The following is a 12,335-nucleotide window of genomic DNA, read 5'->3' as shown; positions in this document are numbered from 1 at the left end:
ACAACGCCTGCACATGCATGCACGAGGCCCGCACCCCGCCCATCGTGGACCCATAGAGACCTCAACACCACCCCAGCCTCTCCACTTCGCGTCATTGCTGTAACTGCTCTGTTGCCGTTACCTCTTCTGCAACCCAACGAGCCTATGCACACGGCTCCACCGGCGCAGCCATGGCCCGCTATAACCCCTTCTCCTTCACGCCTGCGCCCGTCATCTTCTTCACCACCGCCATCTACGTCGGTCTGTTAGCTGCTCTGCTCACCACCCACCTGACCGTCCCGGACTATCCCTCACATCCTCCTCCGGGTATCAACCTTACCCAAGCTTGGGCAGACCTTCAGCACATCACCCGCTTCTTTCACCCATACAATAGCCATGCTAATCATGACGTGCATCAATACCTCCTCTCGCGCATCCAGGCCATCGTCGCCGAAAAGGATGCCCAGCCTGGCCAGATTGAAGTGCTCAATGATTTAACCGCAAATGTCACCTTCTCATCCGGCACCACTTCTGTTTATTTTGAAGGAACTAATCTGATCGTCGCCATCCGTGGCTCCCAGGACGATGAACCCTTCAACTCCACTGAGCGCAGACCAGACAATGGCGGCGTTCTCGTCAATGCACACTACGACTCTGTGAGCTCCGGCTACGGGGCGACTGACGATGGCGTCGGTGTTGTAACGGTACTCCAACTCCTCTCGTACTTTACTGAATCCCGCAATTGGCCCAAACGGACCATACTTCTTTTGCTCAACAACGGCGAAGAAGACTACCTGAATGGTGCCAGGGCTTTCATGAGAAACCCCATATCCCAAGTCCCCCATACCTTTGTCAACTTGGAGGGTGTTGGTGCCGGTGGCCGAGCTGCCCTCTTTAGAAGTACCGATACTGAAGTAACGCGCTTCTATAGAAAGTCAAAGTATCCTTATGGAACAGTTGTGAGTGGAGATGGCTTCAAAAAAGGCCTCGTTCGCAGTGAGACCGACTATCGCGTCTTCCATGGCGATCTTGGTCTCCGCGGGCTTGACATTGCTTTCCTGGAGCCCAGAGCACGGTACCATACAATCGAAGACTCGGCACGAGAAACATCCATAAAGTCGATTTGGCACATGCTATCAGCAGCTTTGGCTTCGACTGCCGGACTGGCCTCTGTAACTGGTACCCAGTTCAGTGGCCCGGAGACTGTCGACAATGGCAGAGTCAATGCAGGCACTGGCAGCGACGGCGTCTGGTTCGATCTTTTTGGCAAAGTCTTTGTTGTGTTCCGGCTACACACTTTGTTCGCATTATGTGTCACCATGTTGGTAGTCGCGCCCCTTGTCCTTATTGGCCTTACTGTGGGACTTTCACGGCTTGACAAGAATTACCTGTTTGCTCGCAAGGCATATGTCTACTCGCCAGATGATGACCATCCAGTACACCTTTACGGCTGGCGAGGCTTCTTCCGATTTCCCATCATCTTCGTCGCTGCCACAGCCATCGTCGTCGCTCTAGCTTATCTCATCGTTCGATTCAATGCCATGATCATCTACAGCAGCCCCTATGCTGTCTGGAGGTAAGTCAGTTGGACGCCTGTCAGCACCGTCGCTGACCGTAGTAACAGTATGATGCTCTCTGCTTGGTTCACAGTCGCCTGGTTCTTGTCCCGTGGTGCAGACGCCATGCGACCCTCTGCTCTTCAGCGAATGTACGCATTGATATGGTTATTTATCGGGTCCTTCATCTTCCTCATCGTGGTCACCGTCTTCGTTAACAACTACCAACTTGCAGGCGGCTACCCGATGCTCTTCTACTTTGCCGCCGTATTCGTCGCCATCCTACTCTCGTATCTAGAGCTCTTCTTCGCACCAACAAAGTCCGCGTATGCACGTCACATCGATCAAGTGAGCCATTTGCGTCAGGATTCAGAACCCACAAGTCGCCCTGTCACGGGCAGTACCAACGCATCGCGCCCCGACGAGCGTGCGGTACCAGATGATGACGCGACCGAGACTACATCTCTGTTGGGTGGTAATCGTCGCGGATTTGCAAGATATGGAACCAGGCGAGACTCCACCAGCGACGGAAGCGATGATCATGCACGGCGAATGGATCCTGGGACTGTTTATCCTGGGGAGCAGGAGTGGAGCGGAAAATTACCGAGCTGGGTCTGGATCATCCAACTGCTACTCTTGGCGCCCATCGTCATCATCTTGGTCGGACAGGTGGCTCTTCTTCTGACATCGGCTCTCTACCAGACACCGTCAGATGGCAACTCGACATTATTCATTTACCTCGCTATTGCGTCGCTCAGCGTGCTGTTACTGACGCCCATCGGTCCTTTCATCCACCGTTTCACCTACCATGTCCCGACCTTTCTATTCTTCGTATGTGTTGGGACCGTCATTTACAATCTGGTGGCATTCCCCTTCAGCAGGGATCATCGCTTGAAGGTCTACTTTGTTCAGCGAGTCAACTGTGAGACAGGTGTCAATACCGTATCCCTGACTGGTGTGGATGGCTACGTGCAGCGCATTGTCAGCGAAATACCCAGTGCGCAAGGTACGCAGGTCAGTTGCATGACGCCTGACGTTGCGACACGTAAGGAGCTCAAGACGTGTGAATGGCAGGGTCCACCCGCCAAAGTAGTCTCAACCACAGCCACAGCCCGAACAACTCTATCGGATCATAAGCCCGCAACAGACAAATGGATCGATTACACAATTTCCAAGAGCAACAGCTCCAACTTAGCGACAATACGTGTCATCGGCCAAAACACGCGAGCATGCCGGATTCTGTTCGACTCCCCCGTTACCGACCTAGCCGTTGCTGGCGCCGTTTCAGATCCCCGCTTTAAGCCTGTTGGCGCAGCGGGATCCCGGGAAGTGCGCCTCTGGCATCGCGAATTCGGTCAGCCTTGGAACGTAAGCGTGAAGTGGAACGCCGAAGAACAATCCAAGTTTTCTGGAAGGGTTGTGTGTCTGTGGTCGGACGCCAACGCCGGTGACATCCCTGCTTTTGATGAGGTACAGCATTACCTCCCTGTATGGGCGATACCGTCGAAGATTAGCGACGGCTTGGTCGAGGGTTTTAAGAGATTCGAATTTTGAGTATTAAGTACTCTGCTCTGGATGCTGCTGCGGGGATCCCTGTCGCATTGTCCATTGCTGATCTGACGACATTGTGTTTGGATGCATCCCTCCCAAGGTGTCGCGGGTCAACTGTTTTGTTATGCGCATCTTCCATGAACTCGTTAACGCTCCAGCTTATGTGTTCTCTTTACGTCTTTGTCTTTTTCTTGTTGACTAGATATTCCTCTATGATTTGGCGGCCTTCTCTCCCTATTCTTTCATCGCATTGCATCTTGGCCAGTTGTATACATAACAAATACCACGAATTTAACTCTAAACGCCTAAAATTGAACACGTCCCTGATCCCGGGTCGCTCTCCGCCCGGTTCACCAATCCAAACGGTTCTTTTCCAGCCTTATGCCCACCTGACCGGGTCTGGCTTGTACCAGTATGACAACAGTCTGCAAAGTGGCCCGAAGCCATGCACAATGCTACCCGCTGCTGATCGCTGCCGGGTCGGTAGTCGTCATGCTTGCTGGCTTTCTTTTGTTTGGTGGCTGGACTACTTTATTGCCCACAGAGCCATTCCTTCCAAGATCTTCATCGACGTTGACATTCAACCCGAACTCTACGGCCACGCCCCCTATCTGCACCGCGTACGACCCATTGGTATTTGATCCACCGGCATCGAAGCCAGGTATGTACATACGATCAATTTGCTATTTACGTGCATCACTTGTATTGACAGCACGCTAATCCTTAGTGCAGTCGACGAGCCGTTAACGGCTATAATCTACCGATTGATCGCCTCCACACGCAACGCACTTCAAGCAAACGTATCTAAATCAGGAGAAGGGCTTCGTTCCGAAGGGCTCTTTAGAGCACTCGACTTTGCTTTTGATCTGCCCTTTTGGACAGTGATCATCGCGGTTCTGCTTTCTGCGTCTATCTTACTCATCGGGGATTCGCTAAGTCCGTGGGCGAGTAGACATCAAACATCCCTTGGAAACGTTTTGCAATTTCTGGTCGTCCTTTTTTGCGCCAGCCACAAGTTTGAAGGCCGCCATTCACTGGTGTTAGTTTTTGTCATGGTTGCGTTTGACCTGTTTCAGCACGCGGTCGGCTATACGCCGTTCGACGCTATCGTTGGTGGCGAATCACATCATTCACCCCAGCAAACATCGCCTTCTGAAACCCCAGATATTGAGACCCGCACAACATCTGCCAACGCAAGTGCCGCAATCGCCGGAACCAGAAACCTCATACCTGCGTTAGCGCAAAGGTCAAGCACATCCGACACAAGCCTAATAACTTTTGACGCCAAAGATAGAGAAATTGTGCGATTGCAACGCTCTCTCACGGAATTAAAGACTACCCACAAAGCCACCGAAACCCAGCTCCGCATTTCAAAGGAGGAACTCTTTAATGCGCGCGAGACGCTCAATGGGACGTTTGCCGAGTATGCCAACCTACGCGAGGAATTGAAGATTGTCAAACAGAATCTAGGACGAGACCACCAAGCCATTGTATACCGGAAAGACATCGAGCTCTTTGCACTCCGCAAGGGCAACGAGCAAAAGGACGCGTGCATCAAGGAGCGCGACGCCAGATTAGAAGAGATGGCTCGGCAACACAAGGCCACGATAGAGGTAAAGGACGCTCAGTTGAGGCTGATGAAGGAGCGAATCATCTCAATAGAACGACAAGCAGACCTGGGACTTTCCGACGAGGTGGATGAAGGCGACCACGCGCTCGAGGTCCGATTGCTGCGAGTTCGAAAGGGTCGCGATTCGAAAGGTGGAGAGGAAGACAAGGATCTCATCATCGCCAAACTCCAAGAACAACTAGCTGCCATTGCGAAACCCAACGAGTATGTTGTCAATCATCAAGCCGAGTTATCAAGGGCGTGGGATGTGGCGAAGAAGACAAAAAAGGCTCTCAAGGAGGAACGCGAAAGACACGTTCAAACACAGGAAAAGCTAGAGGAGGTGACTATCCGGCTTGCAGAAGCAGACTCACAATCTGAAAGCCGAGGGAGCCCTCTACCCGGTCGTTTGCCCACGATCAACGAGAACGACCACGACAAGAATGAGCTAGAAGCCATGTTCGACACCACCCAAGAAGAAAACCTTCGGCTTTATGCGGAGGTGACGGCCCTTGAAAAGCGGCTAGCGGATGCAAATACACGAATGTTTGCTGCCGTACGAGAATCTGAAGCGTTCCGAGAGCAGTACAAATCGGAGCAACCCCTCAATGAAGATACGAAGACTGTGCGCCCAAGTCTTGTGCATCACGTACATTTCCAACGCATGGAAGATCAATTAGTCGAACTTCGACGCACGCTCAAGATAAAAGAAGAAGAGGCAAATAAGTTCAGGAAAACCATCGCGGACAAGGACCAGCATATCAAGGAGATCCAAGGAGAGCTAGATGCCGCCGCTACTTTCCACACTCAGGACCAGGATGAGATTGAGCGTCTGAAGCAGTCCATCACCGAGCTCCAAGCTACCAAATACCAACTCATGCTCGACCGTGAACGACTTGTAATGCATCGTCCACGCCAACGGGTGCTTTCCACGGAGCGTACTGAACGCACATCTGCCCGCTCTAGCGGCGCAACTCTGATTCAGGAAATGAGCTCGCCATCAACAACGCCCTCGGAAGAAAACACCTCTACCCCAGTACCCCAAGAGGTCGAAGTCCAAGAACGTGAGGGAAGCATCCAACAGACACCCGTGCGACATGTCCGGGCCAAGCGTTCGGTCAAGAGCATCAACACCCGCTGGAACCTGATGTCCCAAGACCTGCCACCCCCCGAGCTCCGAGCCGCAAAAGGCACGCGCAGCAAAAGCGCAAGTTTCAAAGACGTAATGCAAAAGATGGTGGGGTCCAAGACTCAAGACTCCGTCATCCGCCGCGTCCTCGTCCCAAAAGACAAGAATGCCGCCACTCCACGCCCCTCCACCTCTGCTTCCATCAAGCCGCCCAAGCCCATCGAACGGTCTTCCACGACCCCGCCTGCTACTTCGCCCGCCCCTCAAAACTTGGGCGTCCCCGCTAAGCCGAAACGCACAAGTCTGACACGGCAACAACGGTACTACGCCGCGCACGATGCGACGATTATGGAAATCCCAGCCGCATCGGTAAGGCCGTATACGGCGAATGAGGCTGAAGGACAGAGGCCGAAGAGTAGGTATAGTTGGGGTGCTACGTAAGTTTCTCGTATCCTATTAAATCCCATGCGACTTTTTTGCTAACGGTTGAGTAGAAGGAAATTGAAGCGGAGGTCGCTCATGTGACAACCTGGTAGCGCATAAACGACGATATCTGATTTTTGTTTTTTTTTGCGATGACGGTTTCATACGCGGGTTTGCTGATGTAAGGGGTTACGAGGTTATGCGTTCTTTCACGTTACATGACTGGTCTTTTTGGGATTGTTGGATGAAGTACGTAGGGGTGAGGGCGTAATATTAGACTGAGTTGGATGGAAAAGGGTATTTATGTGGATGCTTTTTTCCTTCCATTTTTGTATTAGGGGTTGGGGTTGATTGGGAGTCCGGGGTTAGGGTCGCGTCCGCGCTGTATTCTTGACTTCGAAGATGTGGTTGGAGTGAGCGGGATCCGTCTATGTGATTGGGAACTTCATTTGTTCCCATCGCGGTTTTGATATCCCGGCGAGAATGAGATGAAATGCTGTCAATGCTCCTTTTTGATCTTGACACTGTACGTGCACGATAGGAGAGTAGCTCGATGTGGGATACTAGTGGCTCCATTACTTAGATGGCAAGGGTATTGACATCACAACCTTTGTTCATGTTCATTTCCACTAAGTGAGCATATAGCATCTAGTCGACAAAAAGATTTCATCAAGTTATCTGATTCATTTTGATCCATAGAACGGGATAAGTCGCGTAGAGTCACCATAACCTTAACAGGTATGCTGATATGTTGGTATAAATGTCTGACATCGAGATGAAACTTTAACAAATTTTACCGCACACATCGGCTGATACAGAATTAAGATAACTTAAGCAGCGGTGTGCGAGAAGGATACAGCCAGTATTGTAGGTCTTGGCAGTGCTTCACGTTATCAAAAGATTGGTCCAGCGCATTCCGATAAGGCGATGACGTTGGCCGAAACAACTCGAGACGTCTGACATGTGAATGATAAGTTACAAGTCCAGCCCACAATCTCCACCCATAGCATGCCGCCAATGTTCCAACAAGGCAGCAAAACTTCAGCTTCCGTCTGTCCGGACCAGTAGGCGCTTCTTTCAGACGAGAAAAAGAGTCATTGTTGACCCGCACCGGCCAACACACTGAATATTTTTCTACTTAGCAAGAAAAACACTGTTTGGCCGATTGTCAAGTCTGGGCTATGACGAGGCTCAACATGGGCCCTGAAAATCTCAGCCGCGCTAGCGGCTAACAGTGGGGCTTGCACGCGTTATCGTCACCCCACTTGGCGGATGAGGCGAGGGTGGCGCGTCGTCTGAAGGTCATTCGACGCCCATTCTCGAAACAGAGCCCGGGACAAGTCGGGATGTGGATTGTGTGTTGCGATTTCTGTTCGCCAAGTTGAATGATTTCATAGAATTAGTAGGATATGCGATGTAATGATGAAAGACTTGGCCACGGAGGGTGTTTATACATAAGAGGAAGAAGCCTGCTCACTACGGAGAACATTATTCCATCTATACCTAACTTCTAACAACAACTACTATACATATACGCTCTACTCAACACGATCATCTCGATCAACATTACTACTACTTTCAAAATGAACGCCTTCAGAGGTATGTCAACCCTGCCTCCACCCCACAAATTGGACTCCATACTGATCAAGTACCCAGACTCTGTTTCCTCCACCCCGGCCGCTGCATCGGGTGTACCAACCCCAGCTTCAGCCACCGCTCCCACTTCCACCCGCGACACTCTCCACGCTGCTTCAGCCGCTCTGGGGCTTACATCTCAAGGACTGGATCTCTGCCCTCACTGCTTCCGTGAGCTGTTGCACTGCAATGAGAGGTTCTCATTCGTCTGATCGCACGAAGCACCCAATCTCCGCACGCTGGACGTCTAAAATTTCGTTCGGCACTGTATACTACAACAAGAACCCTTATTCCGTCATGACGATGAAGTTATTGGCTTAAAGGGGCTACGAGATATTTTTGGGGGGTTCTCTACTTTTTTTCTGGAACGGCGATGCATAATGGGAAAGTAAACACGGGTGGCGTTTGATGTTGGGCTGATAAACTGGCAGTCCGGCATTTCATACCCCACCTTTTGGTCGAATTGGTGCTGGGAACATGTATATTTCTGCATCGCATCTCAATTGGATTTAAAACTTTGGCCATTTATCACATACGATTAACTTTTGAACTACACGAATGTGCAGCGACTATTGATTGATGCCGTCCTTGCAGGTAAGATGAAATGAACTGATAGGAAGCAGCGTACGATAAGACTAAATCAGTACGGCATCAACGATTAATAGAGACAGCGATACATCCATTACCAAACGATACTTACCCCAGTAGCTCTGGACATTTTCCATCGGACTCTGATGAGCGAATATGCTCGCCACGGAGATGTTAGGGTGGTGGCAATTCAACGTTCCTACGTCACGAGGGATTTTCCACAACGAACAGTTCCACACAGGCGTCTATTGAACAGCTACACTGATCGCAACACATACATATATAATCCGTCGTACAGTGTATGCTTCTTTACCTCAGTGCGTGATTTACTGTCCTATTTGCCTCGTCCAAAGAGTCGGTGTGGGGAACGGACATGCACCACGTAGATCCCGCCGATAACCGGAAAGAATTCCCGCCATAGGTTTAGTAGCACATTATTCTGTTCAACTCGAGAACTTTTTCCACCATCTCGCCTCTCCTCAACCAGTTCGGCCAAACTTTCAATATGACCGCGACGCAGGAGCCGAGCAATGTTTCGCCCGCAGGAGAGACGACGCCTCTTTTGCAACGCGAGGAGCCCAAAGAAAGCGACAGCGGCAAGAAACACGGTGTTTCGGTTTTATTCCGCGCACTGCTTTGTGCATTCCTCGTGTCGTTGACCTTTGGCATTACCCAGGTGCCCATCCTTTATGCCTTTCGCATGATGACCTGCGATGCATACTACGAGCATCACACCCCCGACCCCAGTGCCGACGACATATGCGCGAGACGCGAGATTGAAGCTGGAGCAGCGCGATCGTTTGCGCTGCTCGCTTCGTCGACTACGATATTCGGACTTGTTAATCTGCTGGTTGCAGGCTGGACGATTAAAAGATTAGGCGTGAAGCTTGCTCTCATTATCCAGATCTTCTGGCCTGCTGTTCGCTTGCTCGTTCAGAACATTGGAATCATGCATGGCAGCAGCGTTGGTATCATGATTGTTCAGGCCTCGCAAATCATCACAGTCGTTGGAGGACCCAATGGCTATGTTCTTTGTCTCAACTCCTTAGTCGCTGACGTAGTTGGGCACGAGGCACGCACGGGTGCCCTGGGCCGTCTACAAGGTTGCATGTACTTTGGGAGCGCCATTGGCTTCCTTATCGGCGGCGTCGTAGGTGGTTACTTTGGCATCCTTGCCCCGTTCCGTATGACATTGGCATTGTTCTTGCTCTGCTGTGCATATGTAGCAGTATCCCTACCGGCCATGGGCCCGCCTCAAGAACCCAAAGATGCGACACCTCGTCCAACCACGGGCATTGCACGGTTCTTTGGGCCCCTTCGAATCTTTGCGCCACAAAAATGGGAACTCCCCAACGGCCACACTCGCATCCAAACCGGCGCATTGACACTTGGAATCGGTGTTTTCCTGGGTATCCTTGCGACGGGCTACATTCCGGTGCTGCTCCAGATGTATGCGACTGCTGAATTTAGCTTCGGCACTAAAGAGAATGGTGCCTTGATCTTCCTGTACTCGTCGCTAAGGGGCGGTTTCTTGTCCCTAGTATTTCCTCGTATCATCGCTGCAGGACGGGAGTGGCTCGGCGACGTCAGCAATCAAAAGGTGACAGAGGTGGAAGAAAGAGAACCGCTAGTCCAGGTCCAAATTACACCACCAACACCTGCCGTTACCGAAATCGTCGATCCTCTGGAGAACGAGGAGCCACCAAATCCCGAACCGATCAACAAACAAGAGACATTTACATTTGATTTGTTCTACGCGCGCTTCAGCCTTCTGCTAGATGGCATACTGACAAGTCTCGCCATCTTCGTGTCCCAAGGATGGCAAATGTATCTCATTGCTATACTGCTACCGTTCTCAGCAGGAACAGGCGCTGCATCAAAGGGAACAATCCTTCAAATGCTTCCGGAAAGTGATCGCGTGGACGCCCTGAGTGGCATCACGCTCGTGGAAAATATCGCGCGACTTTCCACAACTGCCGTCTTTGGGCTGGCTTTTGCAGCACTCGCAGAAATCGGGAAGAGCTATCTCACGTTCGTCTGCAATGCTGCCGTTGCGTTGCTTGGATTTCTCGTCTTGCTCTTCTCGCGCTTCCCGCCAAAAGGCAGCCGTCGTGTGGAATGCTGATCGAGATACATGTCCCAATTGTCCTTTGAGCGTACTCGAACAATGCAAATGCTCTTTAACATATCCAACGTTACCCAATTGATATTTATCTCCCGCGAACTCGAAACCACGCCGCACATTGCCCATCGCGCCCTTTACTTAGGCCTCCAGCCACATGACGTACGCTAACACTATGTATGCGCGAGGTTTACCGAGCTTTCGTGTGGCTTGCATCCGCAACGGGGACTTGGGCATCGATGCCTTGTTATCTGGTTATCTGAAGATCAGGTTTAATGCCAGGCGTCCCCCAAGCTCTAGGTGTACTTAGGCTCCAATCTCGCATTACTTCGCCTTAGTTCTGGGATACTGAGGCGTTATTGAATAACAGCACAATAACATGTTTGCCGTCGTGCCCAAGCATTTCGTCGCACTGCTCCTCGCTAGCGTAGTAGGCGCAGACTACAATCTCACTTACTTGGATATCTTTTGGTTTGCGGCCCCGACAATCACGTTGGTCTCATCCAACAGCATAGCGACAACTTATTCGTACCAATGTGACGCAACAATTACACTGTCATCCACTTCCACACCTACTCCGACCGAAACCTTTGACACTGGCCGTACGCATCGAACTTTATATTGATTATTCGTTCTCACAACTCTGATACTAAAGGATATTAGCACCGCCACAAAGTTGGATCCTCCCGACCGATTACACGGAACACCCATTCAACACTCCGACAAGTCGCGCTCCCTGCATCCCATTTACCATGTTCCAAGGCCCAGAAACCTTTGGTTTCCGCCTGACGGACAAGGAGGAAGGCTTCATTACTCTCAACGGCGATTGCAGCTGGACAGGCGTATTCACAGACGTACCTGTCACGTGCGATGGTGAAGAAACCGGCGCAGAATACACCACGGGGTATTCGAGTGGCAGACCATCGGTGTTTGCACAGAGTGACTTAAGGAGTAGGACGTGGCGTGAGGCTTATGGATATGCTGTTGCGACTGTGGTGGAGAAGACGGGGGCGGCGAGTACGCCAAGTGAAGGAGTTGGAGGTCGTGTGGCGCTTCCGGTGGGGGTTGTGGTAATGGCTGGGGGTGCGTTTGTGGTTGGGGCGGTAGCTTGGGCGCTTTGAAGTGTGGAAGAGAGAGAATATAGTATTTGCGCCGACGTCACATGATGCGCACACATTGGAGGCTGATGGGTAATTCATAGGTTGATATTGTGGTGAATAGGACCAACATTATATAAAGACTATGAACAGAAAATAGGATGGTGATGTATCGTTTGAGATTCCGACAAATCCACATGCTTTGCCACATGCTGCGGTAAAGTGTGAGTATTGCTGCGGCTGCCTTCGCGATTGACTGTTGCAGCCTTTTGGTAGAAGGTCTCGTCAGCGATCATTGCGTATTTCGTTATGTTCGCTCTACAAATCAAATAGGTATTTCTCGTCTGGTACTACACGACTGCACGAGATTAGAAGATCTTTACATGTGATTATTTATCTCCGCTACCTTCCCAAGCTGAATTTGGATGAACATGAAGGTAATTCCATTGACATGAGAGATTAAGATGCCGACTATCAGCCTCATGCTCAACATCTAAGATTGAATCAAAACGCTGAAGGTTATGTTCGATGAACAAAGTCAGCTTGTTCATCATAGACTTTGAGTATGTTTTTACACCACTACCGCATTCCTGAGCACTAAAACCTTGAGCGACTACCCTCTTCTTAGCTTGACCTTCAATCGAAA

At 50.8% G+C, this 12,335-nt stretch overlaps 5 protein-coding genes across 5 annotated transcripts; all 5 read left to right on the top strand.

The window, feature by feature from the left end:
* The first annotated feature begins 69 nt into the window (after positions 1–69).
* COCSADRAFT_193434 (uncharacterized protein) lies at positions 70–3,408 on the top strand. Its single transcript, XM_007706028.1, has 2 exons — positions 70–1,555; positions 1,604–3,408. The coding sequence occupies exons 1-2, from the start codon at positions 171–173 to the stop codon at positions 3,087–3,089; spliced, it is 2,871 nt and encodes a 956-aa protein (XP_007704218.1). The 5' UTR covers positions 70–170; the 3' UTR covers positions 3,090–3,408.
* A 170-nt stretch (positions 3,409–3,578) lies between these two features.
* On the top strand, positions 3,579–6,828 carry COCSADRAFT_184540 (uncharacterized protein; the record flags this gene model as incomplete). The annotated part of the gene is made up of 3 exons (XM_007706027.1): positions 3,579–3,747; positions 3,819–6,261; positions 6,319–6,828. 3 exons carry the CDS (start codon positions 3,579–3,581, stop codon positions 6,347–6,349), a joined length of 2,643 nt encoding a protein of 880 aa, XP_007704217.1. The 3' UTR covers positions 6,350–6,828.
* An 858-nt stretch (positions 6,829–7,686) lies between these two features.
* COCSADRAFT_126082 (uncharacterized protein) lies at positions 7,687–8,425 on the top strand. Its single transcript, XM_007706026.1, has 2 exons — positions 7,687–7,846; positions 7,904–8,425. Exons 1-2 carry the CDS (start codon positions 7,831–7,833, stop codon positions 8,092–8,094), a joined length of 207 nt encoding a protein of 68 aa, XP_007704216.1. The 5' UTR covers positions 7,687–7,830; the 3' UTR covers positions 8,095–8,425.
* A 517-nt stretch (positions 8,426–8,942) lies between these two features.
* COCSADRAFT_246914 (uncharacterized protein) lies at positions 8,943–10,970 on the top strand. The gene has a single exon (XM_007706025.1). It carries the CDS (start codon positions 8,976–8,978, stop codon positions 10,593–10,595), a length of 1,620 nt encoding a protein of 539 aa, XP_007704215.1. The 5' UTR covers positions 8,943–8,975; the 3' UTR covers positions 10,596–10,970.
* A 1-nt stretch (position 10,971) lies between these two features.
* On the top strand, positions 10,972–12,152 carry COCSADRAFT_30002 (uncharacterized protein; the record flags this gene model as incomplete). Its single annotated transcript, XM_007705837.1, has 4 exons — positions 10,972–11,194; positions 11,256–11,675; positions 11,871–11,913; positions 12,023–12,152. 4 exons carry the CDS (start codon positions 10,972–10,974, stop codon positions 12,150–12,152), a joined length of 816 nt encoding a protein of 271 aa, XP_007704027.1.
* Positions 12,153–12,335: the final 183 nt, after the last annotated feature.

Source organism: Bipolaris sorokiniana (genome assembly GCF_000338995.1).
Source record: "Bipolaris sorokiniana ND90Pr unplaced genomic scaffold COCSAscaffold_15, whole genome shotgun sequence".
Lineage (NCBI taxonomy): Eukaryota > Fungi > Ascomycota > Dothideomycetes > Pleosporales > Pleosporaceae > Bipolaris > Bipolaris sorokiniana.
The sequence above is the reverse complement of the archived record's forward strand: the minus strand, read 5'-3'. Positions and strand labels throughout refer to the sequence as shown.

What these genes read in the sequence shown, in the direction of transcription:
- COCSADRAFT_246914 (XM_007706025.1), top strand. Translation starts at nt 8,976, where the DNA reads ATGACCGCGACGCAGGAGCCGAGCAATGTTTCGCCCGCAGGAGAGACG.
- COCSADRAFT_193434 (XM_007706028.1), top strand. Translation starts at nt 171, where the DNA reads ATGGCCCGCTATAACCCCTTCTCCTTCACGCCTGCGCCCGTCATCTTC. An exon ending in AGCCCCTATGCTGTCTGGAG is followed by an intron (nt 1,556 to 1,603) that starts GTAAGTCAGTTG and finishes CCGTAGTAACAG; the next exon opens with TATGATGCTCTCTGCTTGGT.